The sequence below is a fragment of the Capricornis sumatraensis genome, chromosome 10 (assembly GCF_032405125.1).
Source record: "Capricornis sumatraensis isolate serow.1 chromosome 10, serow.2, whole genome shotgun sequence".
NCBI classification, from domain to species: Eukaryota; Metazoa; Chordata; class Mammalia; order Artiodactyla; family Bovidae; genus Capricornis; species Capricornis sumatraensis.
The window spans coordinates 102,857,812-102,883,423 of NC_091078.1; the positions used below are offsets into that span (position 1 = coordinate 102,857,812).

The 25,612-nt window shown below is 56.0% G+C and overlaps 1 protein-coding gene across 1 annotated transcript in view; it reads right to left on the reverse strand.

The window, feature by feature from the left end:
* The window catches only part of FGD5 (FYVE, RhoGEF and PH domain containing 5), a 119,308-nt gene that overhangs the window by 36,387 nt on the left and 57,309 nt on the right, over positions 1-25,612 (reverse strand). Inside the window, exons 3-5 of the mRNA XM_068981912.1 lie at positions 24,969-25,104; positions 9,159-9,217; positions 9,016-9,046 (exon numbers count right to left, since the gene is read on the reverse strand). Coding sequence (XP_068838013.1) covers positions 9,016-9,046; positions 9,159-9,217; positions 24,969-25,104 — 226 coding nt within the window. The remainder of the gene's footprint in view (positions 1-9,015; positions 9,047-9,158; positions 9,218-24,968; positions 25,105-25,612) is intronic.

Genomic DNA, 25,612 nt, shown 5'->3' on the forward strand with positions numbered 1-25,612 from the left:
TGGAGGAATCACGCTTCCTGATCTCAAAACTTACTATGGGGCTACAAGAACCGAGATCGTGTGGCAATGACATAAGGATATTTAGGTTAATGGAATGGAACTGAGAATCCAGAAATAAACCCTCACACATTTATAGTCAATTGATTTTTGACAAGGGTGCCAAGAAAATTCAATGGTAAAATAATCTTTTCAACAAATGGTGCTGAGATATTTGAATATCCATATGCAAAAGAATGAACATGGACTCCTTCTTTAGCTCATACACAAACGTTAACTCAAAATGAAAGACTGAAAGCAAGAGCTAATACTATAAAACTCTTTTTAAAAATGAGAGTAAATCTTCGTGATTTGGGGTTAGGCAAAGCTTTCTTTGCAGAAGACCTCGGTTTGATCCTTAGGTTGGGAAGATCCCCTGGAGAAGGGAAAGGCTACCCACTCCAGTATTCTGGCCTGGGGAATTCCACGGACTATACAGTCAGACTACATAGATGGCACAACTGAGCAACTTTCACTTTCAAAGCTTTCTTAGATACAACACCAGAAGCCCAAGCAACGAAAGAAAAAATAAATTAAGAGTTTATCAAAATTTAAAACTTCTGTGCTTCCAAGAATACTATCAAGCATACAGAATGGGAAGATACATTTGCAAATCGTGTATCTGATTAGGGGCTTGTATCCAGGATTATAGTAAAAAAAAAACAACCCATTAAAAAACAGGCAAAGGATCTGAAAAGATATCTTTCCAAAAAATATATACAAATGGCAAAAAAAAACACGTGGAAGGATGCCTAACATCATTAGTCATTAGGGAAATGCAAAATCAAAGCCACAACTGATACCACTTCACACCCACCAGGATGGTTATAATTAAAAGACGTAACAACAAGCACTGCAAGGAACTGGAGAGACTGGAACGATCATGCTACAGCGGTGGAAAGGGGCTAGTGGTAAAGAACCCGCCCGCCAATGCAGGAGATGCAAGAGATGTGGGTTCGATACCGTATCTGAAAATGGACTTGCGTCCAGAATATTTAAATAACTCCCACACATCAATGAGAAAAGGACAGACAACCCAATGAAAGAACAGGCCAAGGATGTTTTTCAAAAGAGGATTTCCAAAGGGCTAGTAAACAGGGGAAAGATACTCAATTTCATTAATCATCAGTTGAAACCACATGAGAAACCACAGCGGCCGTGAGTAAAAAGCACTGACAGTGTGGGAAAGCTGGCCAGTGCGCGTGGGAAGTGCTAGACCCACACGCTGGGAGTCGGGCTGTATGTCGCTTCAACCACGTCATAAATCTACTTGGCAGCTGCTAATGAAGTTAAATCTACGCTCACCCTACGGCCGGATAATTCCACTGTCTTCCCAGGTGGCACAGTGGCAAAGAATCCACTTGCTAATGCAGGGGACGCAAGACACCCGGGTTCAGTCCCGGGGTTGGGAAGAGCCCCTGGAGAGGGAAGTGGCAGCCCACTCCAGTGTTCCTGCCTGGAGAATCCCATGGACAGAGGAGCCTGGCGGGCTACCGTCCACGGGGTCGCACAGAGTGAGACACGACTGAGCGGCCAGCCCCTGGTCTCGGTTGCGGCACATGGGATCTTCAGCGCATCATGTGTGCCTTCTCTAGCTGTGGCGGGCGGGCTCCAGAGATCTGGGGTCGCGGCCTGAAGAGAGCCACCCTGACCTCAGAACGTCTCTGAAGGCTCTTCTTTCAGCCTGAAAATGAATGCATAGTTTACACTCTTCTCCAAAATGTGCTGTGCTTAGTCGCTCAGTCGTGTCCAACTCTTTGTGATCCCGAGGACTGTAGCCCGCCAGGCTCCTCTGTCCATGGGATTCTCCAGGCAAGAATACTGGAGTGGGGTGCCATTCCCTTCTCCAGGGAATCTTCCTGAGCCAGGGATAGAACCCAGGACTCCTGAATTGCAGATAGATTCTTTACCATCTGAGCCACCAGGGAAGCACCCAAATATATCCATGTCCAGTTTATTTAAAGTTACGTATCTAGAGCAAAGCAGAGGCTCTTAATAAATGTGCCGTGTTTCTCTGGGGACGTCAACTACTCCGCAGGCCACCTCCTGTCTACCTGGAGCGGACTCACGTGTGTCCCAGCCTGGGAGGTAATGACTATACGGAATTTTGCACTGTCAGGCTACCTCCCCTTGTCTTCAGGTTTCTATTATCATCCCTCCAATCAAGCAGGGAGCAGACTGTCTCACTCGCGTTTCTTTCACTCTCGCATTGACCCGGCTTTGTTCACAAACTGTGCTCAATGGGTGTCTGCTCCTTTCCCACGAGGTTCTCAGTTCCAGGGGCAGCCTTGCAACTCCCAGTGATCAGGCTGCACTCCGGACCAGAGAATCGCAAACCTCTGAGGGTGGGACCTGAGCATCCGTGTTTTTTAGCTCCTGGGTACACAGGCACGGGCAGCCTGTGCTCAGGGAACTTACAGGATCACCCATCTGTGGGTCTCAAATGCCAGTGTTAACACAGGTATTGCCTGCAGGGTCCTGAGGACACAGATGTCCAGGCCCCAGCCCCCAAGTCTCTGACCTAGAAGATCTGGGGTGGGATCTAAGGATACTCCTCTCCCTCAAGCTCCTGGGAGATGCTAACGCTGCTGGTTCAGGGACTGCACCTTGGGACCTGCTGATGGAGACGAGTCTTTCTCACACTGTCCTCTGCGGAGACCCAGGGGGAAGGGAGACAGAGGCAGAGACGACTGTGGCCTCCCCCTGTCTCTGAACAAGTGTCTCTGTTTCACCCACTCTTCGTCTGGGTATCCCAAGTGGCATTCCCTGTGAGAACAAGCTTCCTTGGCTAAAGACATCTGAGTCCCACCAGCCATCCCAGGGTGCGGCCCCAAGACAGAAGAGACTTTCCAAGGTCGCACAGCAATTTTTTTCCCTGTGTTGCATGAAAATATAAAAGGAAGAGCCAGTGCCTACAGTGGGAACCTCCTCTCCTAAGATGCCCCGACAGCTACTGCCTTCACAGCTCCCAGCACAGGCAGCCCGTCACCCCCTCACCCCATCAGGTCAGGGCGAAAGAAAGCACGCCTTCTCACACTTGACAAAAATCTGCTTCCCTCTGCTTCTCCCAAAGATCCATGCCCTCTCTGCCCTGGAAGAGCCCAGCAAAGACTTAGAAACCTAACCCCCACCGTACTCCTCCAAGCTGATTAAAAACTATTTCTGAATGGGCAGCGGCTGCAAAGATAAGTAACAGGCAGTTACTCTCCCTGTCCCTGAGAAACACAGAATTTTCTTGGTTCCGCACCCACTTTCCCAGGATGAAGCCATTCGGGGGCTTAGTCTGGGTTATACTTGGGGTCCCTCAGTGCCACTCCCTGCCACCAAACCCACTCCTTCCCTGCACCTGCCTTGCTCGAGTCCTGAGGGCTTGGAGATTCCTATATTTCCCTTTTGAAACACGAAGCATCATGGCATTCAGGCTCTGCCTAAAGACCAGCCCTCCAGACACTTCCTGTACAGCCCACATTCCCAAGCCCTCCCCTCTGTGAACTTGTTTCTGCTGCTTCTACCTGCTGAAAAGCCTGTCTCTACTTCCTATCCATCCACGTCCATCTCAACGTCTCCTCTTCCAGGAAGCCTCCCTGGACTTCATTCCTCCCGCTCACATGACTTCCTCCCTCCTCAGGCTCCTTGCCACCTCACTGCAATGTCCCACATCTATCTGTGTACGGATGTGAGAGTTGGGGGCTTCCCAGGTGGCGCTGGTGGTAAAGAACCCGCCTGCCAACGCAGGAGATGTAAGAGATGAGGGTTCGATTCCTGGGTTGGGAAGATCCCCTACTGGAGAAAGAAATGGCAACCCACTCCAGTATTCTTGCCTGGAGAATTCCATGGATAGCGGAGCCTGGTGGGCTGCGGTCCATAGGGTTGCAAAGAGTCAGACACGAAGTGACTTAGCGCACACGCACACAAGAATTGGACCATAAGGAAAGCTGAGAGCCGAAGAATTGATGCTTTTGAGCTGTGGTGTTGGAGAAGACTCTTGAGAGCCCCTTGGACTGCAAGGAGATCCAACCAGTCCATCCTAAAGGAGATCAACCCTGGATACTCATTGGAAGGACTGATGCTGAAGCTGAAGCTCCAATACTTCGGCCACCGGATGTGAAGAGCTGACTCACTGGAAAAGACCCTGATGGTGGGAAAGACTGAAAACAGGAGGAGAAGGGGGCGACAGAGGATGAGATGGCTGGATGGCATCACTGACTCGATGGACGTGAGTTTGAGCAAGCTCTGGGACATAGGGAAGGACAGGGGAGCCTGGGGTGCTGCAGTCCATGGGGTCGCAAAGAGTTGGACGCGACTGAGCGACTGAACCACAGCCAGCGTCTCAGGCTCTGCAGTCAACCAGGCCTGGCTCCGCTTCTCACTTTGGGTTAGCCACCTTCTCTGGGACTCAGTTATGGACCCAACCAACCACCTGAGAAATAGTTACTGAGCACAAACTGTGCAACTGAACGAGCTAACGTTAAGTAAACCGCCACGCACGCGCCGGAGGGGCTCAGCAAAGGCCCCTATGGCGGGGTGGAGAAAGGTGGGGCTAGCGGGCTCAAACTTACGGGCCGCCAGTTTAGGTAAATAAAGTCTTAAATTCACCACTAAGTCCCTCTAGATCCTGTGTTTGTCCCAGTCACGCACGTCAGCACCAAGGCTGCCGCCAAATGAAACTCCTACGTGCTGGTAAGACAGAGGGCTTCTGAGTGACTCCCCGCCTTCTCTGGGCAGTGTGGGGAGTCAGGCTGGGTCCATGGTGCTCCTGATGCTCCTGGCACCCTTCCCCGTGGTCACCACCGAGAAGGGTGGGGGGAGTCGCTGCCCTTCTGCGCTGTGTCTGCTCAATCCCCCTCCCCAAGTCCTTTCACTCCTTCCTAAGACCCTGCCAGTCCTCAGGCCCCCCGCCGCAGGCACCTCTTTCTGCCCAGGGTCTCTGAGAGCCCTCTCCTGGAGCGTCAGCTAACCACCCTCCACTTAACGCTTCGCATGCACACCCTTTCCCCAAGCCCCCACCTTCCACTCCCGCAACTTAACCCACCATCTGTCCTCTAGCTTAGCCTGGTCTGCTCCAGCGCTTGCTGCCTTAACGAGCCACCAAGTCAGCTGGCCCTCCCCTTCCTGCACTCGACAGCCCACGGTCACCAGGCTCACAGTCCTCAAATCGGCCCGCAGCGCTGCAGGCCACCAGCACTCCTGCGGGGGTCACCCAACAGCCTCCCACGGACCTTCAGTGGATCGAACCCAAACCCCCAGCCTGCCTCGCGGGGCTCACCCAGACCCCCAGGTGCAAAACGCACAGACATGACTGCGTCTACAGCATCTGAAGGACAGCAGGGAGGAAGCGGTCAGAGGAGGCAGTGCAGACATGGCTGAGGATCGGTCAAGGAGGGCCTCCCAGGGGAGGGGCCTCTCCCGGGGTCTCAGACAGTGACAGCTTCCAGAGTCACCTCTCCCAGTCGTGTGCTGGCTTCTGCACAGGACGACAACGTCTTAGCCCAAAGGAGAGATCGAGGGTGGGAATGCTCTGCGTCTGCCAGGAGAGGGATGTTTTGCAGATGAGAAAACCGAGAACTGAAGGTGTCTGGGGACCACATCGCTTCAAAATCTCCAGTGACTCACTATTTGCGAGGAAAAGCAGAAGCCACCAAGCCTGGCATTTTTAGGGACATCTCAGTCTGGTTCTAACCTTGGTTTTGGACCAGTCACTTGACTCCTCATTCCATCTCCACCCGGTCTTTCCAAATGCACCCATGCTAAGGGTAGGTTGACAGTGCCCATTCTCCACACGGTACCATGTACCTTCAGGCCCGGGAGTGCTCCTGGCTAACCACCTGCCCTCCTCCACCACCCGGGCCTGGTGACTTCCTCAAACTCCATGTCCGTGGCAGCTCTTCTGCCAACCTTCCTGGATACACCCAAGGGGAATAAGCCTGTCCATCCCCCACGCTCCTGAGGACATCTGCACAAATCACACTCACCACAGAGCAGCAGCGTGGCTCACGTATGCAGTTCTCCTCCCTACTTCCACCCTCTCCCTCAGCAGAGGAGACACCTACTCAAGGGCAGGTTCTGGGCCTTTTCCATCTTGGGGATCCAAGGCCTATCTCAGTGCCTACGGTGTTGGAAACATCCTGTGATGTTCTGTCCAGAAGCAACGGGTAAGTCAGATGGATAGATGGTGGGTGGGTGAACGGATGGATGGATGGATGGGGAGTTTGATGAATGACTGGATGGATGGATGAGTGTATGGCTGGCTGGCTGGATGAAGGGATGGATGGATGAATGGATGGATGGATAGGTAGGTGGATGGGGAATTTGATGAATGATGGGATACATGGGTGGATGGCTGAATGGACAGATGGATGCATAGACGGAGAGTCTGATGAATGACTAGATGGATAGATGGGTGGGTGGGCCACTGAATGGATGGATGGATGAATGGATGAATGGACAGATGGATGGATGGGTGGACAGATGGATGGATGGGTGGATGGGGAGTTTGATGGATGACTGGGTGGATGCATACATCATTAGCTACATGCACAGATGAAAGGAAAAACGAGTGGATAAAATCCTGGCTAGATAAGTGGATGAGAAATTGAATAGACAGGTGGGCAGGTGGGTAAATATATTTAGGACTTGGTTCATGGAAGGACAGAACAAGTCTTTAAACCAGAAGTCAGAAAAATTTCCTATAAAGGCCAGATGATAAATATTTCAGACTTTATGAGCCACATATGGTCTCAGTCACATAATTCTTCTTTGCCTCTTTTTTCCATAACTGTTTAAAATATGGGAAATCCATTTTTAGTTCATAGGCTGTCAGAAAACAAGATCCTGACCATCAGAATTCAATTCTGGATGACCAGAAATTTTACTAATCCCAGAGGTAGCTCCATCTACCGTATGAGAAACACGAAGTTAAATTTGAAACGCAGAAGGTCACAGGCCATCTCCATCGGCCTCTCAACAAGAGCACAGTGGAGTTGAGGAGTGTTCTGGAATGAATGGGCCCATTGGTCCCTCTCCACGATGGGGCAGCCCTGGGACTTCAACAGCAGTGGATCTCCACGGAGAAATTCTTGAGAGTACCCAGCAATCTTAGCAATCAGACAAAGACCCTGGGGGAGGGCAGTGGTGGAGATCATTCCCAAGTCTGTGGTCTCCTTTGGACCGGTGTCCCTGGCTAGGACTCGAGAGTCACACTGGGGTGTTTTTGCCGCTTCTCTCCCGATAAGCACTGACGTCCCAGTGCAGATCCAGACCACAATTTCCCACGCTAGCTTCTGAGTTTTTTTTTATGGGCTCTTTTTTCCCCTCTTCAGGATATTGTCAGGGATTACCAGCGGCTTCAGCATCTTTCCAACTGGCAGGAAGCGGTGCAAGCCCAGATGAAGTTTCCCAGTTAGAACCCTCTTAACATAAAACATAAAGTCATAAAACAGAAAGGCCCAGCCCCTCGGACACACAGCCAGCTCAGAAGCAAGAGAGAGAGCATCAGCCACGGGAGAGCTGTGCTTCCTGTTGCTGCTGCTAAATGCGTCTTTGAGGTTCATCCCTGGGGCTGGTTCGCTTCACACCCGAGGGCATGGGGGTTTAACCTTGCACAAAAAGTCCTGAGTCAGAAGGACAAAAACCAGGGGCTAGGAGCACAGACCAGCAGCGCTCTGTCCCCTTCCCGGGGCCCTGGGTGGCAGCAACGGGACACTGGGGTGATGTCACCGACAGGGACCTCAGCGGGATTCAACCAGAGACCTGGCTGGGTGCTGGTGTCTGCTGCCTCCAGGGAGGCCCCCGTGCTGAGGAGCTCCCGACATGTGACGGGAGTGCACCAGGAATCAGGAGACCCGGGGCTTCGTCCTGGCTCGGTCACCGCGTGACCCTGGCCAAGTCACTGCCCCTGGGCCTCCATGTCACCACCCACGGAATGTTCAGGATGGACGTTCCCAGCTCTGAAGTTCTTGGAAAGACACAAGGGATGATACAAAGCAGCGTGGGACCAAAGGGAACCTCCGAGGAGCCCGCAGATGGTGAGAGCTCGGCCGAGCCGGGAGCTGTCACCAGAGCCTCTATGTGGGACGTGCCCTCACGTCCCGTGGCTCTGCTGTGCCCTCTTCCCTGCCCCCTCCTATGACTCAGTCCCAACGCCACTGCCTCCAGGAAGCCTGCCAATTCTCCCTGAGGTTGTCAGTTACTCCCCCGTGCTCCGGATGATTACCCATCTCACTCATCTGTCTCCTTCACTGGCCAGACTGCCCTTGGGGAAGGGCCCTGTGTGATTCCACTTTCCACCCCCAGCTCCCATCACACAGCGTGTGTCCAAAAAGCATTCACTGAGCTGAAGGGAACTGATGGCTCAGGGAAACTGCAGGCCGTGTGGCAGGCTGCGAAGGGTGGTCGAGCTGCAGCTCCACAATCTGGCCTCCTTTCCTCTGAAAAGTCCAGAGAACTGCCCCCGCCCCTCCCACGGGCTCAGTGGTTGCTGCCCCAATGCCAGGGTGACTGAGACAACCTCTCGCTACCCCAGCTTTGCTTGGGTCATTGTGCAAACACATCATCTTCTCCCCAGAGGCCTAAACATACAATGCGTGCACACACATGTACATGTACACGCACACACATGTACACGCATGCCCCGACCCCACGTCTGAACTCAACACACCGAGCTATGACCCAGACCTACACCTGTCTTCCTTCTACCTTCCTCAACCTGAGGGTCAAGGAGACTGCAAGCGCCCTTCCGGAAACCGTAGCATGTTCCCCATACGCCGCTCCCCACCCAGGCAGAGGGCAGCTCCATGGGAAGCCCGTGCCATCCGCCCCCCGAAGCACAGGGATCAGGGGCCCGGCTTCCCTGAGAAGCCCCGGTGAACGGGGTCTCTGCTAGTGGAAGGCACCTCTGTGTCCTCAACTGCTTTTCTGCCCCTTGTATCGTAGCCGTGTCAGAGGGCAATTCGCTCTGGACAAATGAAGTGACTAACTCACCAGATACAAGTGCTGGAGCATCTCCACGTATCTGCAGGGGGAGAGAGGGTGGAGTGGGCATTAATTCTCGTTCTGCACAAGCCGGGCAGGGGCTGACGCTCTGTTATCAAGCCAAGGCCACGGGCCGCGGCCCAGGGACTCACGCTTTCTCTGAAGACAGCAGCTCCTGCGCAATGACGTGGGCTCTGGACTGTCCTTCCACCTGCGGGAGGAAACAGAGCCGTCAGGAGGGACCGTACAGGGGACGGCAGGACGGGAAGCCCAGCTCCACAGGCGCCAGTCAGGCTTATAGAAGGACCCTCAGGCTGTCAGAGGAGGATCCACACGCTTCTCAGATACCCCACCCCCCGGGAACTCACTACCAGGGCGCTGTTCAGCCTCGCACCTTGGCTGCCCCACCTGTAACAGGGACAGGACATCAGCAGCATCTAATGCCCAGCCCGGGGCCTGCTGCCCCCTGCAGGCTTAATAAACTGCCCAAGGGGACTCTGCCCACAGCCGGGCAGGTTCTGAACAACCTGTGGTTCTCTGTGCCAAGCAAGCCCTCTCGTCCTGATTCTGTACTTGCTGTCCCCTCAGTGGCCTCTCCCCGCTCTGCCTGCCCACCTCCCAGTTATCCTTGGAGACTTGGCCACAGTGTCTATCACTTCCTCCAAGGAGCCCTCCGGATTCCCTCCCCAACTGATTGGATTAGGTGTCCTTTCTGGGAGGCCTCTCTCAGGACACTGATGACCTCTCCCTGGAGGCAGGGCCTGGGAGGTGCGTCTCTGTTGCCAGTGCCCGGCATGGGGCTGCCCCTCCTCTGTCACCAAAAGAATGATCGAGTGAATGAATGAACGACTGCTTACGCCACTTGGGAAGCACTGACTCTCCTGGCTGACCGTGAAGGTGAGCCATTTAACGCATTTAACCACAGCCTCTGCACCTGAGACAGGAGAGTAACTGAGATTCTGTCTACAAACAGGAAGGATGGGCAAGGACGGGGGCGCAGGCAGAGGCCCGGGCCTTCTGCCATGGGCAACCCCTGTGGCCCCAGACCTGCCCAGTATCAGACACTGCGGAGGACCTGGATGAGCAGAGACCCTGCGGGGCAGTGACAGGGGACGGACACGGCGCCTGTGCAGACGAGGCTGGGCGGCAGGGTTGCAGTGAAGCAGAGGGCACCGGGACCCACGGCTCCTGGCCTCCCACCGCCTCCCCACACGGCCCCACGGAAGTCACTTTCCAAGATCAGACCTCAGCTTCCCGTGCGTGAGCAGAGTGACCTCTGAAGGCCCTTCTCTGCTCAACCTCCGGGCTATTACACTTGAGAAGTAACAGTCTATTCCCATGACCAGAAATGGACCGCCTGTCAAGGGAGCAGCTTTTCGGACACCAGAACCAGACAGTCTGGGCTCAAATCCTGCCTTCTGCCTTGTACTTGTTAAACAAGTCATCTAACCTTTCCATACCTCGACTTTCCTATCTATAAAACGGGCACAGTCTTATAATGGTATCTCAGACACATGCATATTGTGAAGTTTAAACAAATGTGTGTGTCCATATATATACACACACACACGGAGCTTCCCTGGTAGCTCAGATAGTAAAGAATCTGGCAGCAATGTGGGAGACTGGAGCTCAATCCCTGAGTCAGGAAGATCCCTTGGAGGAGGAAATGGCAACCCGATCCAGTATTCTTGCCTGGGAAATCCCCACGGACACAGAAGCCTGGCAGGGTGCAGTCCACGAGGTTGCAGGTTCGATCCCTGGAGGGGGAAGATCCCCTGGAGTAGGAAATGACAACCCACTCCAGGATTCTTGCCAGGAAGATTCCACGGACAGAGGAGCCTGGGCTATAGTCCATGGAGGTGCAAAGAATCAGACACGACTGAGCGACTGAGCTCAGCACATGTGAACTCTCATCCAGTTTCCTGACTGGGGATGGAACCTGGGCTCCCTGCATTGGAAGCGTGGAGCCTCAGCCACTGGGCCACCAGGGAATTCCCGGATCTTCTCAGTCTCACTTTCGGACTCTTTCGGGTCTCTGTTCAAAAGCCACACACACGCTCGGAGGGCCATCTGTGACAGTCTCACCCCGGGTTCTTGGCCTTGGCCCTGCTGACATCCTGGGCCCCACGGCTCTCGCTGCCCGTCAACAGCATCCACGGCCTCTGTCTGCTGGATGACAGCTGCAGCCCCTCCGAGCTGTGACAACCGATGTGTCTCCGGACACCGCTGAATGTCCCCTGGGGCACGAGCCTGCCCCCGGTGAGCACCTCCGCTCTAACCTGCTTCTCGCATCCTTTTCTTTTCGGCAGTCACACTACCTAACGCAGCCCTGGCACACAGAAGTTCAAGACACGCTGGAATGAACGAGTGGAATTGAGATGCACAGTACGTGCTCAATAAATGAGCCTGCTTCCCTGACTGGTCTGTCGCTAACTGCTTCCTGAGTAAGAGTACAGTGTTTGGGAGATTCCAGTCTCCCCAAGGCCACCCAAATTCAGCAGAATGTGGGCCCGTGGTCAGCCCTCCTCTGGCCCCTCACTGCCCCCTCTGCTGCAGAGCAGGAGGGAAACCTGTGAGGCCTCAGCCGGCCTCCTGCCCTCGACGGGCACCACGTCGAAGGCTGCCTTCTGCACCTGCAGGGCTGGCGCGGGCTCTGTGGCCCTTGCGCCTGGAAACGCACCCTGCCGGGACAGGCCTGGACGACTAAGGAGACCTCGTGGTCAAGCCTCTGTAAAGAGAATCACTTTGTAGAGGATGGGCAGGGCTCAGGAGACGCGCTCTGTAAGATGAGGCTGAGAGTCAGGACGACCGCCGATCTTCCGGGGGCCTGTGTGCCCATTCTCACTTGCGTCCAGCTTGACGCTGAGGCCTGTGCTCTGGGGTGGGAAGGCCTGGGTTCAAGTCCTGGGCTCCGCTCCTTCCTACACCTACACCTTTGGACAAGTTATTCCTCTTCTCCCAGCTCCATCTGGAAAACATGGCTGATAATACTGCCTACTAATGATCTGACTCTGCGACCCCATGGACTGTAGCCCACCAGGCTCCTCTGTCCATGGGATTCTCCAGGCAAGAATCCTGGAATGGGTAGCCATTGCCTCCTCCAGGGGATCTTCCCGACCCAGGGATCGAACCTGGGTCTCCTGCGTTGCAGGCAGAGTTGGTTTTTTTTTTTTTTTTTTACCATCTGAGCCACCAGGAAAGAATAACAATAACAAACCAGCCAGCATTTACTGAACACTAAAGTTGAGCTCTGGATTTTCACATATATTATCTCACCGAACCTTCCCACAACCCAGGAGGTAACTGCTATTATGAACCATTTTACAGATGAGGAAACTGAGGCAAAGCTAAGTCCTACCCTTTGCTCAGAGTCACTGCTAGTCAGTGGCAGACACTTGATTCAGCCACAGGTAGTCAGCTCCAACCCTGAAGCACTTAGTGGCATGCCTGGCACTCGGCAAGCGCTCAGTAAATGGTGCTTCGGTTCACTGAAGCAGGCGGAGTTTTCCAATCGGGAAACACCCGTCCTGGACCTACTCCCTGAGGGTGGCGGCAGGAGTCCAGCACTGCAGGGGCGCCCAAGGTTGGTGCCCACCCCCCGCCTCAGGGCAGCGCCCACGCTGGCACCCAGCAAGGAGAACTGGGCTGGACGTTGGGACACTTCCTGACCCGCCGCCTGGCAGGACAGAGTGCAAGGCTCACTCAGATGCCTGCTTTCTCAGCGGGAAGATGGGGGGTCAGCGTCCCCCCACTACATGGCCCGGATGAGGAGGTGATAGACGGAGGGGTCACGTCCCGCCCAAGCTGCTGGAGCTGTTGCCACTGCCATTGCCACAGGCTGGGGGCTGTTGGGAGGTAGTTCTGGGCACGGGCCACTCCGCACTTCCCTCCCCAGCCCTCCTGCCAGACGGGTAGACTCCGGGTGGGATGCGGGGGCCATCCTGCTTTCTGATTGTGCCCATGATGGACGCGTCTTCACCAGCTGGACAAGAAGGGGGCCCGGCAAAACCATGTGCCCGGGACTCTCCTCCGAAGCTGCTCCTGGGCGTGGCCCCACTGGGGCCGTTTCATACAGATGTTTGTTTAACCAGGAAATGAACTCCGAGGCTGACGGCAGTGTCCAGGGACAGACTTCTGGGAACAGGGCTCCTCCCAGGAGCGTGGGGGCCGGGGCCTGCGCTATCGCATTCCTCAGGCTGGCGCTGTGGGTGTTACGCCAGGCGGCCACCCCTCTGCCCCGGAGCTCCAAGCCGCTTATCTCCGCCGCTCCCCTGGGCCGCCCAGCCGCGCTTCCGCCCCAGGCCCCAGCAAACCTGCCGGCCCAGTGCCGGCTGTCCCGGGACCAGGGCAGGGCCGGAGGGAGGGGAAGAGGCCTCCCTTAGGGACCCTCCTGGCTAAACAGACGCAGGAAGAGTTGGCAGTCCTGGCCCTCTGCCCGGGGCTCAGTTTCTCCAGCTCGAGGACAGGAGTTCTCTGTCTCCTTCTAGAAAAGCAGTCCCCTAAGTCTGGTCTGAGAAATTCTGGGGTTCCACCTCCCTTTTCCAACTACGTATCTGCGTGAGTCTGGATCTGCACCGAAGTCGAACAAAACAACACTTTCAACAGGTGGAATTCTCCTCAAGAGAGGAGAATGCAGGTGTCTCCTACGAAGCCAGACCTGAACAACATGTTTGCAAAAACGTACAACCTAGGGACTTCCCTGGTGGTCCAGTGGTTCAGAATCCACCTGCCAATGCTGCGGACGAGGGTGCCAGCCTTGGTCGGGGAACTAGGAGCCCACATGCCCTGGGGCCACTAAGCCCGCACACCGCAACGACGGACCAGCAGAGCCAAAGACTAAAAATGAACAATTAAAACCTGGTTACGCTTCTCACCGGTGGCTCAGATGGTAAAGCCTCTGTCTACAACGCGGGAGACCTGGGTTCCATCCCTGGGTCGGGAAGACCCCCTGGAGAAGGAAATGGCAATACACTCCAGTACTCTTGCCTGGAAAATTCCATAGGTTGGAGGAGCCTTGTAGGCTACAGTCCATGGGGTCGCAAACAGTCGGACATGACTGAGCAACTTCACTACTCCTCTTCTCACTAAATATTTAGCAAAATAACTGTTTTTCATACTAAGTGCTATTTATGTTAACATAAAATGGTCTGTGCCTGCTAAGTCGCTTCAGTCATGTCTGACTCTCTGCGACCCTGTGGACTGCAGCCCAGCAGGCTCCTCTGTCCATGGGATTCTCCAGGTAAGAGTACTGGAGTGGGTTGCCATTCCCTGCTCCAGAGGATCTTCCCAACCCAGGGATCAAACCTGAGTCTGCTGCATTGGCAGGCGGGTTCTTTTACCATGAACGCCACCCCGGAAGTCCTGAAATGGTCTATTGTTGCTCTCTTTAGAATGAGTGAAAAGATACGTGTTTTTAAAGTTTTACTCAGTGTTACCTTCTCACATGGTAACCATGGATAGATACAACTTACAGAAACAAAAATTCTTAGGGGCCTTGGATCATTTTTAAGAGGCTAGATATGGGTGTGAGACCGAAAGGTTTTAAGCAGCACTGTTTTGGAGAGTCACACTGATCACAGACTGTGGATGGAAATGCTCTGCATTCTCAGTGACGAGTTAAGGCGCAGAAGTCTCGCGGCCACTGTAATATAATAGCAATCACCGCATTGTTGCTGTGCGAAGCAGGGTAATGAGCCCCAGGCTGCCTGACCTGGCCCTCAGCAGGGCCCCGTGTATGCCCGGGGCCGCCATTCTCTCCCCAGCATCCTGTCCTGCGGCAGAAGGAGAAACCGCCCCAAAGGTCCTGTTCTGTCACCTCTCGCCCTGCTTGCAGGCCTGCTGGGTTGAGACCTGCTCGGCCTTTAAACAGCTGCCTCTTTCCTTCGCCCTCGTCTCCGGCGGCTCCCGGCAGAGCCCCACGTCCTGACGTCCGCAGCCTGGCTCAGTGCCTCCTCCTCCGCGCACACCTGCTCCGTGCCCACGGTCACCTGGGCACACCACTCCCCCAAGCCATGACCCTCAGCTTCTTGGCTCCTGGGGACAGCTCTCCTTCTCAGATGACTGTCACCAACACCTGTGTCTGCTCCACCCACCTGGGCCTTGACCCTGCTCAGAAGTGCCCTGCTCTAAGTCGGTGGGCGCTCTGGTCAGCATCTCAGACCTGCGTCCCCGAGCGTCCCGCAGCCTCAGCTGCGCTGCCCTCTTAGCTCATGAGAGCTACAGCCAGGGGCCTACTCCAGCCCACCCAAGGCTGTCAGCTGCAGCCCCGAGCAGCCCCACAGCCCCCGAGAGAGCCTGCCCTCCCACCTGATGCTGACGCCTGTGCTCTGGGCTCCACCCCTTCCTACACCTACACACCTGGACAAGTTCCTTCTCTTCTCTGAGCCCCATCAGTAAACCAGGGAGAACAATACCTACTGAGTAATAAAACAGCTGGTGCTTCTCAGACAGCATGACAGCTACTGTTGTTGCTGTTCAATGGCTCAGGCGTGTCCGACTCTGTGACCCCATGAACTGCCTCCCTGTCCATTACCATCTCCCGGAGCTTGCTCAAACTCACGTCCATTGAATCAGTGATGCCACCCAACCATCTTGTCCTCTATTGTCCCCTTCTCCTCCTGCCTTCAATCTTCCCCAGTATCAAGGTCTTTTCCAAGGAGTCAGCTCTTCGCATCAGGTGGCCAAAGTATTGGAGCTTCAGCTTCAGCATCAGTCCTTCCAATGAATATTCAGGACTGATCTCCTTTAGGATGGACTGGTTGTATCTCCTTGTAGTCCAAGGGACTCTCAAGAGTCTTCTCCAACACCACAGCTCAAAAGCATCAATTCTTCGGTGCTCAGCCTTCTTTATTGTCCAACTCTCACATCCGTACCCGATTACTGGAAAAACCATAGCTTTGACGACCTTTGGCAAAGTGACGTTTTTGCTTGAAGACTTAGTGTGTGTTAAGTATGGTTCTGAGCTTTCTACATGGATTATCTCATTAAACCCTCCCAACAACATATGAGGTAAGCACTATTATTCTTACCTCCATTTCACAGATGGGGAAACTGAGGCACAGGGAAGTTCTATCCCTCTCCTGTTCCATTCCTCCCTGTCCCATGGAACTCAGATTTATTCCGTAAGTTCGTGTAGCCTTTCTGTACCTTAGGGCTTTCCAGCTCATGCAGGTTCCTGAGTCCAGAAGTTCCCTGTGATCTATGAAGTGTCTCCAAGTCACCGGCTAAACCTTAGCTGGGCAGAGCGCCAGGGTGGGCCCCCGATGCTCCATCCAACCAGCCTCCTTGACCACATATCCTGTGGGTGGCGGGTGGGGGGACCACATCCGGACAGAGAGAAGGGGATGCTGACCAGGGCTGTTTCAAACCCTGGGAAATATTCCTAAAGAGCCTTAGCTATTTTGAGGGTCCCAGCAAGGGGCCTTGCTGGAGTGTCCTGAGGTCATGTCTGGAGCTCAGGGACCCCATGAGAACGCTGTCTTCGAGGGCCCCCAGGGCGCTGCCAGAACGGACAGCACCCCCTGCCTTGGAACGCACTGGGGTTTCCAGCACGGACTTCAGCGGCTGTCAGGAGGTTCAGACAGGCGCTTGGGGAGAGGAGGGTTGCTTTTATCCCAGCTGCCGCCTGTGTTTGCACAGGTGCCAGAGAAGGGATGAGGCGGGCCAAGGAGAGGCCACACCTGCAGGACAAGGGGGGAAGTAGGTGGGACCAATGGAGCCTCTCCCCCCATCTCCTCCTCCCCTAGGAACCAGCAGCCAGCTTTGGCTCCTGGGACTCCCAGCCTAACTCGAGCTCTTGAGCACAGACTGGAGTGAGCCTGGGTTTGGCCCAGATTCTTCAGAAAACTTCCAGCATCACAGAGAGTCTCTGGTCCTGGATGCGATTTGTGATGCTGATGGCGTGTTATCTCGGAGCTTCAGGAGACCCCACGAGGCTTCCAGAGACCTGACTTCTCGACTCTGTCTCCAACCTGCTGAACAGCCTCGAGAGAGCGGCGACCTCTCCCAGAGCCACGGTCTCCTCTCCCGGGAGACAAAGGGCTCTCCCGTATCACAGACCCCACACCCATCCCCTCCCCATCCCTGGCCCCTGGTATCCACCGTGCTCTCTGCGTCTGTGCCTCTGACTGGCTTAGTCTCCTGCTGTACATGGAGTCACATGGTGTTTGTCCTTCTCTGACTCCCTGACTTCACTGAGTACCGAGCCCTCGGGGTCGGTCCACGTTGTACCACACGTTGTACACGTTGTACCACACGTTGTACCACGTTGTACAAGGATTTCCTTCCTTGTAAAGGCTGAGTAGTATTCCACTGTGTTTGAAGTCCATGCTGTTTAGGCACCCATCCTTCGATGGACACTCAGAGGGCAGATTTCATGTTAAGTGCTCTTAATAAAGTCAAGAAATCAAAGAGGTCCTGTCCTGAGCATCTCACTTTAGTTTGAGAAAGGACCACCCAAAGGTCAGGAAGCCAGTCAACGACTGGGCTCCCCGCCTTCACGCCGTGTGCTCTGCCCTCCTAGGTATCTCCCTCCTTTCTATGTAGCCACATCCTGCATTGCTTCACAGAGCACACTACGCTTCACCTCCTCCTGGAAGCCTCCCTGGCTGTCCTGACTCTTAAGACTGGGGACACTCACACGGCTCAGGCACAATTACACAGCTGAGACTGCATAATTATTCCATCTTCCTTGCAGCCTTTGTTCTGTAAATAACTGTGATGTGTAACCTTTATGAAAATGCATAAAACGCAGCACCTAGAGATTATCACACGAGGAGCCTTCTCATTCTCCACCCTGACCGTAAGTCTCCAGTCGGGCACCCCACTGGCTTCTTTTCCTGCACCTTGGGGTGCAGAGGGCACTGCGGATACTCCACACAGACCAGACGGCTGACACACAGACCAGAGCTCAAACTTGAGCGTGCATATGAGCCGCCGGGGGGCTCTTGTTAACATGCAGATACGGGACAAATCTAGGGACTCGGGGTGCTGGGGGTCCGCAGGTCAGACTCTGAGCAGCCGGGCTGTGGACCAGGCACAGAGAGTGATGCTCACAAAGTCAGGAAAGAGAAAGGGAGGGCAAAGGTGACCTCGTGGCCCCAGCTCTAAACTGGTCAAAGGGGTCTGAGCCTTGGCAAAGAGGAAAACGAGGCACAGAAGAAGCTCTCTGAGGACCGGAGCATCCCAGCGCCGCCATCCCCAGTCTGGGGGCTTCTGGCAGCCCGCAAGCCCTCCAGGGCCCTGAGCAAAGAGGTGTGGGACAGGCAGGCAGCCGGGACACTGCCCTGGACGCCTGCGCCCCCGTTCTCTCCCTTCCACGTTAGGTTCTGAGAGTCTGCACCTTCATCGTCCTCCACTCAACTGTCTGAAAACAAACTCTCTGTGTTAACTTGGCCGAACTGCTATGCTCTGTAAATTGTACATGACTGAAGCGGTGCTTTTGCTCATTAAACTGTCCATCTGAGAGAGTTTTCCACGCTTAAATGCAGGACCTGGGTCTCACGCATTCATTCATGTATCAGTTTCGTTGAGGATATTTACCGAATGCTATTTTATGTGCCAGGCAGCAGCGACGTTAACTGCGAATAGGATGGTCACGGTCCCTGCCTTCCCGGAGCTATTCTGAGAGGAAAAGGTGAACAGCATGCAACTAGGCAGAAGAAACAACACAGAACAATCACAGCCTGAGATAAGGCAGAGGAAGGAGAGGACGGGAGTGCGCAGGGCGAGCAGGGAGAGGCCTCTCAGAGGAGGTGGTGTCTCCCCGCAGCCCTGCGGCCTGCAGTGCCAAAGGCAGGAAGAGCGTCTTGTGTGGAAATAAGTGCAAGTGCAAAGGCCCTGGGGTGTGGGCAAGGAACAGACCACCTCGATCTGCAGCCTTTGTGGCTGAACTCCATTCCATCCGTGATTAACACATGACAGCAGGAGATGAAACGCCAGGGACTCTCAAGTCCTTCCAATCTGGTGCCAATCGCCAGAACAGCGAACTTGAGAGGAGAGGCAAGGACTTGGGGGTGGGGGGTAGGGCGCGTGGAAAAGTGGCAAGTTCCGCTGGGGATGTGCCGAGTCTGAGGTGTCTGCAGGGCTTCCGAGAAGGGCCCCTTAAAGCAGGTGGCAGCTGGAATGTGAGGGTAAAGGTGGAAGGTCAGCTCCGAGGACACACCTGAGGAGGGCTGGCCACTGGCCCGCCAGCGGCTGCCGGAGCAGAGGACCGGGAGGAGAGTGGGGCTGGAGGAGCCCCAGGAAATCAACACCTCCATGGAGCCGCCAGCAGAGAGGTCGGCCAGGGAAGCAGGGGGAGAGCGAGGAGAAGACAGAGCCAGAGACGCTGAGGCAGCTCCTGTGGCAGGGAGACCGCCAGAGCGGAGGCTCGGTGTCCGAGGTGGACAGTGTGCAGAGCCGGGGACCACAGTGAGGGGGGCGGGGAAGTGGGAGGAGCCTGCCTGTGGGCGGAGCAAAGGCCTGCAGAACCTGTCCAGCCCACTTCCTCCTCCTCTGCCCCCCGAGGCTGACCTCCTGGGCTCACTCCCACCTCCCACCTCTGCACTGTGGCTCCCTGACCACAGGGCTGTCCCCAGACCTTCCCATTTTCTGGGTACATACACTAAAGAATTGAAAGCGATGTCTTAAAGAGAGAATCGCACACCCAAGTTCACAGCAACGTGACTCACAGCAGCGGGGAAGTGGAGGCAACGCAAGCATCCGTGGACGGATGAACTGACAACATGTGACATGAACACGTCATGGAATATCATCCAGCCTTCCAAGGAAGGAAATCCTGACACGTGTGACAACATGGATGAACCCGGAAGGCATTCTGCCAGGTGAAATAAACCAGACACACAGCAACAGACACCCTGAGAGTCGGCACAGTGGTGGTGTCTAGAGTGATCACCATCACAGAAGCAGAGAGTAGAATGGGGCGTGCCAGAGGCTGGGGCAGGGCGGGGCGTTGCTCTGTAAGACATGCTGACTCTCAGTCTGGGAAGATGAAAAAGTTCTGGAGATAGACAGTAGGGATGGTTGCCCAACAATGTGAATGCTCTTGGCGCTACTGAACCGTACACTTAAAAACGGTCAAGGTGGAAGACTTTACGCTATGTGCATTTTAAACCCCCCCCCTTTTTTTTTTGTTTTTGCTGTGCCAGGCCTCAGCAGCGGCACATGGGGCCTTCTATCTTCAGTGCAGCATGTGGGATCTTGAGTTGCAGCATGTGAGATCTAGTTCCCTGACGAGGGATCGAACCCAGGCCTCCTGCGTTGGGAGCATGGCGTCTTAGCCACTGGACTGCCAGGGAAGTCCTTCAATGAAACTTTAAAAAAAAAAGAAAAGCCTCCTCCAGCCTCCGCAAGTTTCCCGTCTCTCCTCTCCCCCCGTGCCGTCCCCCGCCTCTGTGGTTTGCGTTGTCCATAGCGCTTTCACCACCGCAACCCATCTCAGGGAGTTTTCTGGACGACCGCTCATCACCTTCTAGAAGGTGCACTCCAGCAAAGCCAGGAGACACCTGGTCTGACCTGTGGCTGCTGTTTCTTCAGCCCTTAGAGGGGTGCCTGGCACACAGTAGGTGCTCAGTAAATAACTGACAAAGAAATACAACTGCTGAAGAAGAGGAGGGCCGGGTGGAACTGGGTGAGGTCACAGAGAGAAGAGGTGCGGACAGGAGGGAGCTCTCATCCGAAAGGAGACGGTTTTCTGGGAAGGTGGGCTGGCTGCAGGGGAAGAAGCTACGGCAGGTGAGGCCCGGCCTCCCAGGCCCACAGGAGCGCGTCTGCAGTGGAGCCAACACGCGCCGGAACGCAGGGTTCAGGGTCTGCGGCGTGGAGAAGGTGCATGGTGACATTAACACAGGTTGGGGGCTGGCCCCGTGGAGGTGACCAGGGTTCAAGCGGATCCTTTAACCCCGACAGACGGTCAGGGCGAGGTCACAGGTGCAAAGCTGGGGGCAGGAGGCCAGCATGGAAGCCGGGCCGGGCCCCTGGGCCTCTGGGTGCAGCCGAGAGGGGGCGTCCTGCCTGGGCAGGAACCAGAGAGGGTGGGTAGGCAGGACGGGTCTGCTCCAGAGGACGGGGCTGGGCTCAGGCATGGACCTCTCCAAGAAAACAACATCCTTGGTGACAACGGGACTCCGGCCAGGGAGGAGGTAACCCGAGGGGCCACCAACTCATGGGCTGATCTCGGGGGAGCTGGTTTGTTGCCCCAAGAGTCCCCGTTAGCTTGAAAACCGGGCACACTGTCGGGAGGGGAACTGGCCAGCCAGCTTGTGAATGCCTCCTTTCATTGCTAGATCTATTTTTAGGTCCGTCTCGATTCTCTTTTTTTGCCCCCTCTTGCCTTCAACCCACACCCTTTGTCTGTCCTCGAGTGGGAGCGAGAGAGGTCAGACAGGTGGGTGGACCAGCTGGGCTCAGCTTCCTGTCCTGCTGCAAAAATCTCTCCCCTCCCGCCGGGAACATCTGGGAAGGGTGGGTGGGGCTCAGCACTTTTTATTTATTGTTACGTAAACCGTATCACCCTGGAGGAAGGGTGGGGCTCACCACCATATCCCCACACACGCCCAGGGTCCAGGGGAGGCCATCCCAGTCCAGCACTGCCCCTTTGAGACGGCTGGAGTGGAAATCTGGGTCCCCTTGCCCCCAGGACGCAACAGGGGCCCAGAGAGGTGAGGTCTGCTCTTCAGAGAGGCAGAATTTTCAGAGAGGATGGAAGACGGAAGAATAAGAAGTGAATGTTCCACCTCCCCACCCCAGGAAAGATTGCTCCATCTAGCAACCTCCCAGTGGTCGAGGGGCCCTCACCCCCCAGGACTGCCAGGGAGCGCCCTGCAACAGCCTATGGTGGGGGCTTGATCAGGAGGTACAGACACTGATTGAAACCGGCCTGCTCTCGGCTCTGCCCTTTCCCAGGATCCACCCGCAGGAAAATATGTGTGTGTGAGGAGGGCTATGAATGGGTGCCCTGCAGTGTTGTCCACAGAGCAGAGGAGGCTAAGACTCCGAGCTCCCAATGCAGGGGGCCTGGGGGGTTCGATCCCCGGTCAGGGAAGGAGCTCCCACGTACTGCAACTAAAAGTTTGCCTGCCTCAACTAAAAGACCCTGCACGCTACAATGAAGGCAGGGATCCTGTGGGCAAATGAATAAATAAGTTATTGAAACACCAGAGACACTCCAAATGCCCCTCAGCGAGGGGAGGGCCGAAAAACGACAGCACACCCAGACACTGGAAGAGTTGGGCACGGAAAAAACGAGCGAGAGCTCCCTGCACGGACACGGGGCAACGTCTCAGATCCCAGTGAATGAAACCCACCAAGTGATCGGCCCTGTTTCTCAGAGCTTGATATGGTTTACGGTGGAAAAAAAAAAATCACAGCTCCACAAATAATGTCATCCATCTCGTCCATTTCCGACGCTTAATGAACGATGTATGTCGGTGGAATACAGGGGAGAAGGTGAGGAAGGACACACAGCCGACTGCGTACCAGGTACCTCGGTGAGGCCCGGGGGCCGGGAATGAGCACCCCCTGGGGTACTGAGCCCTCACCTGTGGGGATCTCAGATGTGACGAGGACCCCCCAGCAGAGCACGCTCCAGGTGATGAAGACCTGATGTCCACAGGGGCCTGCACCCCTGCAGCATCACAAAGGCCTCACAGGGAGGAAGTCAGGGCGGGGAGCAGGCTGGTGGGGGGCGCACAGTCTGTTTGGCAGGTGAGGAAGCTGGGCTCCCGAGAGTGGACGGACCAGCCTGGGGGGTCTGGCCTGCCACGTCTCCCTCTGGGCGCTCAGAAACGACGGGACAGTCCTTCTCATGGTGGAAAGTGGCCGGCAACACAGCGGGAGCGGGGAGACGCAGGTGGTCCCAGGGGAAGGTTGGGAACCACCACGGGGTACACAGAACTGCACGTGGGGGGCCCCACTGTTTTCTCAGTCCCTCAGCTCTGCGGGACCCAGCCCCAGCCCCAGCGTCAGAGTGAGGGCTGACCCCCAAGGACAGTGAGGGCGCTCTGCTCCCAGGCTCCACAACCCCAGCGATGCCCAGAAGGGCCAGAGTCAGAGCTTACCTCCCTTCCCCACATGCCCACCCCTCCCCAAGCCAAGAGCTCCTCCCGGAGGGAGGGGAGGAAGCGGAGAGGAAGAGAAGGCCACCAGGATCGCAGCAGAGAAACAAGCAGACAAGAATGGGTTTGGAGTCAGCGCTGTTTCCAGCCCCTTCAATCACGTGCAGTGTGTCCTCGCGCAAGTGACTTAACCTGTCTGAGCCTCTGTGTCCTGGACTGCAGAGCAGGGGAAGTGCCACCGGCTTCAGCACTGTCGTAAGGAATGAAAGAGAGAGCGGACTTGGGAGCGCTGGGTGCCCCGCGCACAGCTCGCTGCCCAGAGAGTGAGGAGCAGGGAGAGGAGGGAAGGGGAGGGGACCACGGCCGAGCGGGCGGGGAAGCCCCTGACCCTGGTCCTGACCCTTGGGCATCCTCGCAGCACCGGGCAGACAGGTGAGCAAACTTCTAAAAGAAACCAAATGCACCAGAGAAAATGAAATTCGTGCTCGGTAAGCGCCAGGCACCTGGGCCGGCGCTCCCAGAGGAAGAGCCTGTGGTCAGAGTGGGCCACCTCACCTGGGCTGGGAGGGGAAGACGCCTGCCCGGGGTGGGGGACAGAGAGGAACAGGTGCCCAGGGAGGCGTTCGGGCTCCTTCTCCCCGGCAGATGGGAGGGCGCCCAGGAGATGAAGGGACAACCCCAGGCTGGTCTCAGGCGGCCCGGCGGTGGGTGTCACCCTGGTCTAAACTGCTGGGCCCCAGCACCTCGTGATGTCGCCTGGGGGACACCACTAACAGCGGTGTGGCCGTGGTCAAGTTCTTCGGCTCCGATAGTTTCTGCAAACCTGAACACGGGAAAACAGCCCGTGTGTCCTGGAAGTGCGTGAAAGGACGGAGACTTGGTCGGGAACAGCGAGAGGCGTGGGCTCACCCCAGCACCAGATGGCGAGCCGATGTGACCACCACCACGAACAAGGCCTGAGGCCTGATAACAAGGTCTGGGCCTCAACTGTGACCTCGGCCTCACCTCACCGTCCACCTCCAGAGCTTCCGTGGTGGCTCAGATGGTGAAGAATCTGCCTGCAATGCAGGGCACCCAGGTTCAGTCCCTGGGCTGGGAAGATCCCCTGGAGGAGGGCAAGACAACCCACTCCCGTATTCTTGCCTGGAGAATCCCACGGACAGGGGAGCCTGGCAGGCTACAGTCCATGGAGTCTCAAAGAGTGGGACACGACTGAGTAACTAACACTTTCTGGTTCACTTTCTCTCAGCCCCTCCCGCCCCCTCACCCCTCACTCCAGCATCACGGTAGGGAGCAAGGGCATCTTCATGAGACTCGCTCACACGCCTAGCTCATCGCACCCTCACAATTCCCACTTGACAGATGAGGAAACTGAGGCCCAGGGCCCCGAGGTCACTGGAATCTAGCCCTTGTGTGCTCAGTCACTCAGTCGTGTCTGATTCTTTGTGACCCCGTGGACTGTAGCCCGCCAGGCTCCTCTGTCCGTGGGGATTCTCCAGGCAAGAATACTGGAGGGGGTTGCCTTGCCCTTCTCGAGGGGATCGACCAGACCCAGGGACGGAACCCCGGTCTCCTGCCTGGCAGGCAGATTCTTCACCATCTGAGCCACCAGGGAAGCCCTGCCTTGATTCAAGTCAGGCAGTTCTATCCCACGTCCCCCCCGACCGAGGTTCTGGAAGCCCCAGGCTCCGGGGACCCAGGCGGACGTGAGCAGTCATCCCCGCAGCATCCCGTGGCCCCCGTCTACCGCGTGTCTTCAGGCAGCAGTGCCGAACGAGACTCGGCCTCTGCGTCCAGCCAGGTCTCAGCTGTCTGCAAACAGCTCCCTCCGCCCGGAGACGGGAGGGAGTGGGCCTTCCCTCCACCTTCGCGTCTCTGACCCCCACATCCCACTGGCCACCCGCCTACCTTGTGGGGGAGGCTAGGGTCTCTCGCAGCGCTGTCCTCCTCCTCTTCTGAGCTTCCGCGCTCTTCATCCGACGTGAGGTCCTCCTTGGGGGCCACGGCCGAGATGGGACAGACCTTGTAGGGCTCGGTGTAGGCGCTGGGGACACAGCAGAGAGGCAGGGTCAGAGCTGCCAGTCTGGCCAAGGGACAGTGAACCGGCCAGGGCCCTGCTAACACCACGAGCCGTTACCGAGTGCTCTGCGTCTCCACAGGGACCCAGAGACGGGTAAGACCAGGCAGGACCTCCTTCCTGCCCCAACCCTGCCAGTCTGTTCTGGTTCACTGGACATTCCAAGCTCTTCACTGCCCCAGGACCTGTACACGTGCTGTTCAAGACAGACCTCTCTCCCCATTAGCTGCAAGGAGACCCGGGCTCGATCCCTGGGTCGGGAAGATCCCCTGGAGAAGGGAACAGCAACCCATGCCGGTATTCTTGCCTGGAGAATGCCAGGGACGGAGGAGCCTGATGGACTGGCACCATCACAGCAGCCTCCTTGCTCCCAGCCTCTCTCTACACAGCAGAGTGACTGACAAGACAAACCAGGCCACATCTCAGCTCCTGCTCAAGGACCTTCAACGGCTCCCTCCTGCCTTTGGCAACGTGG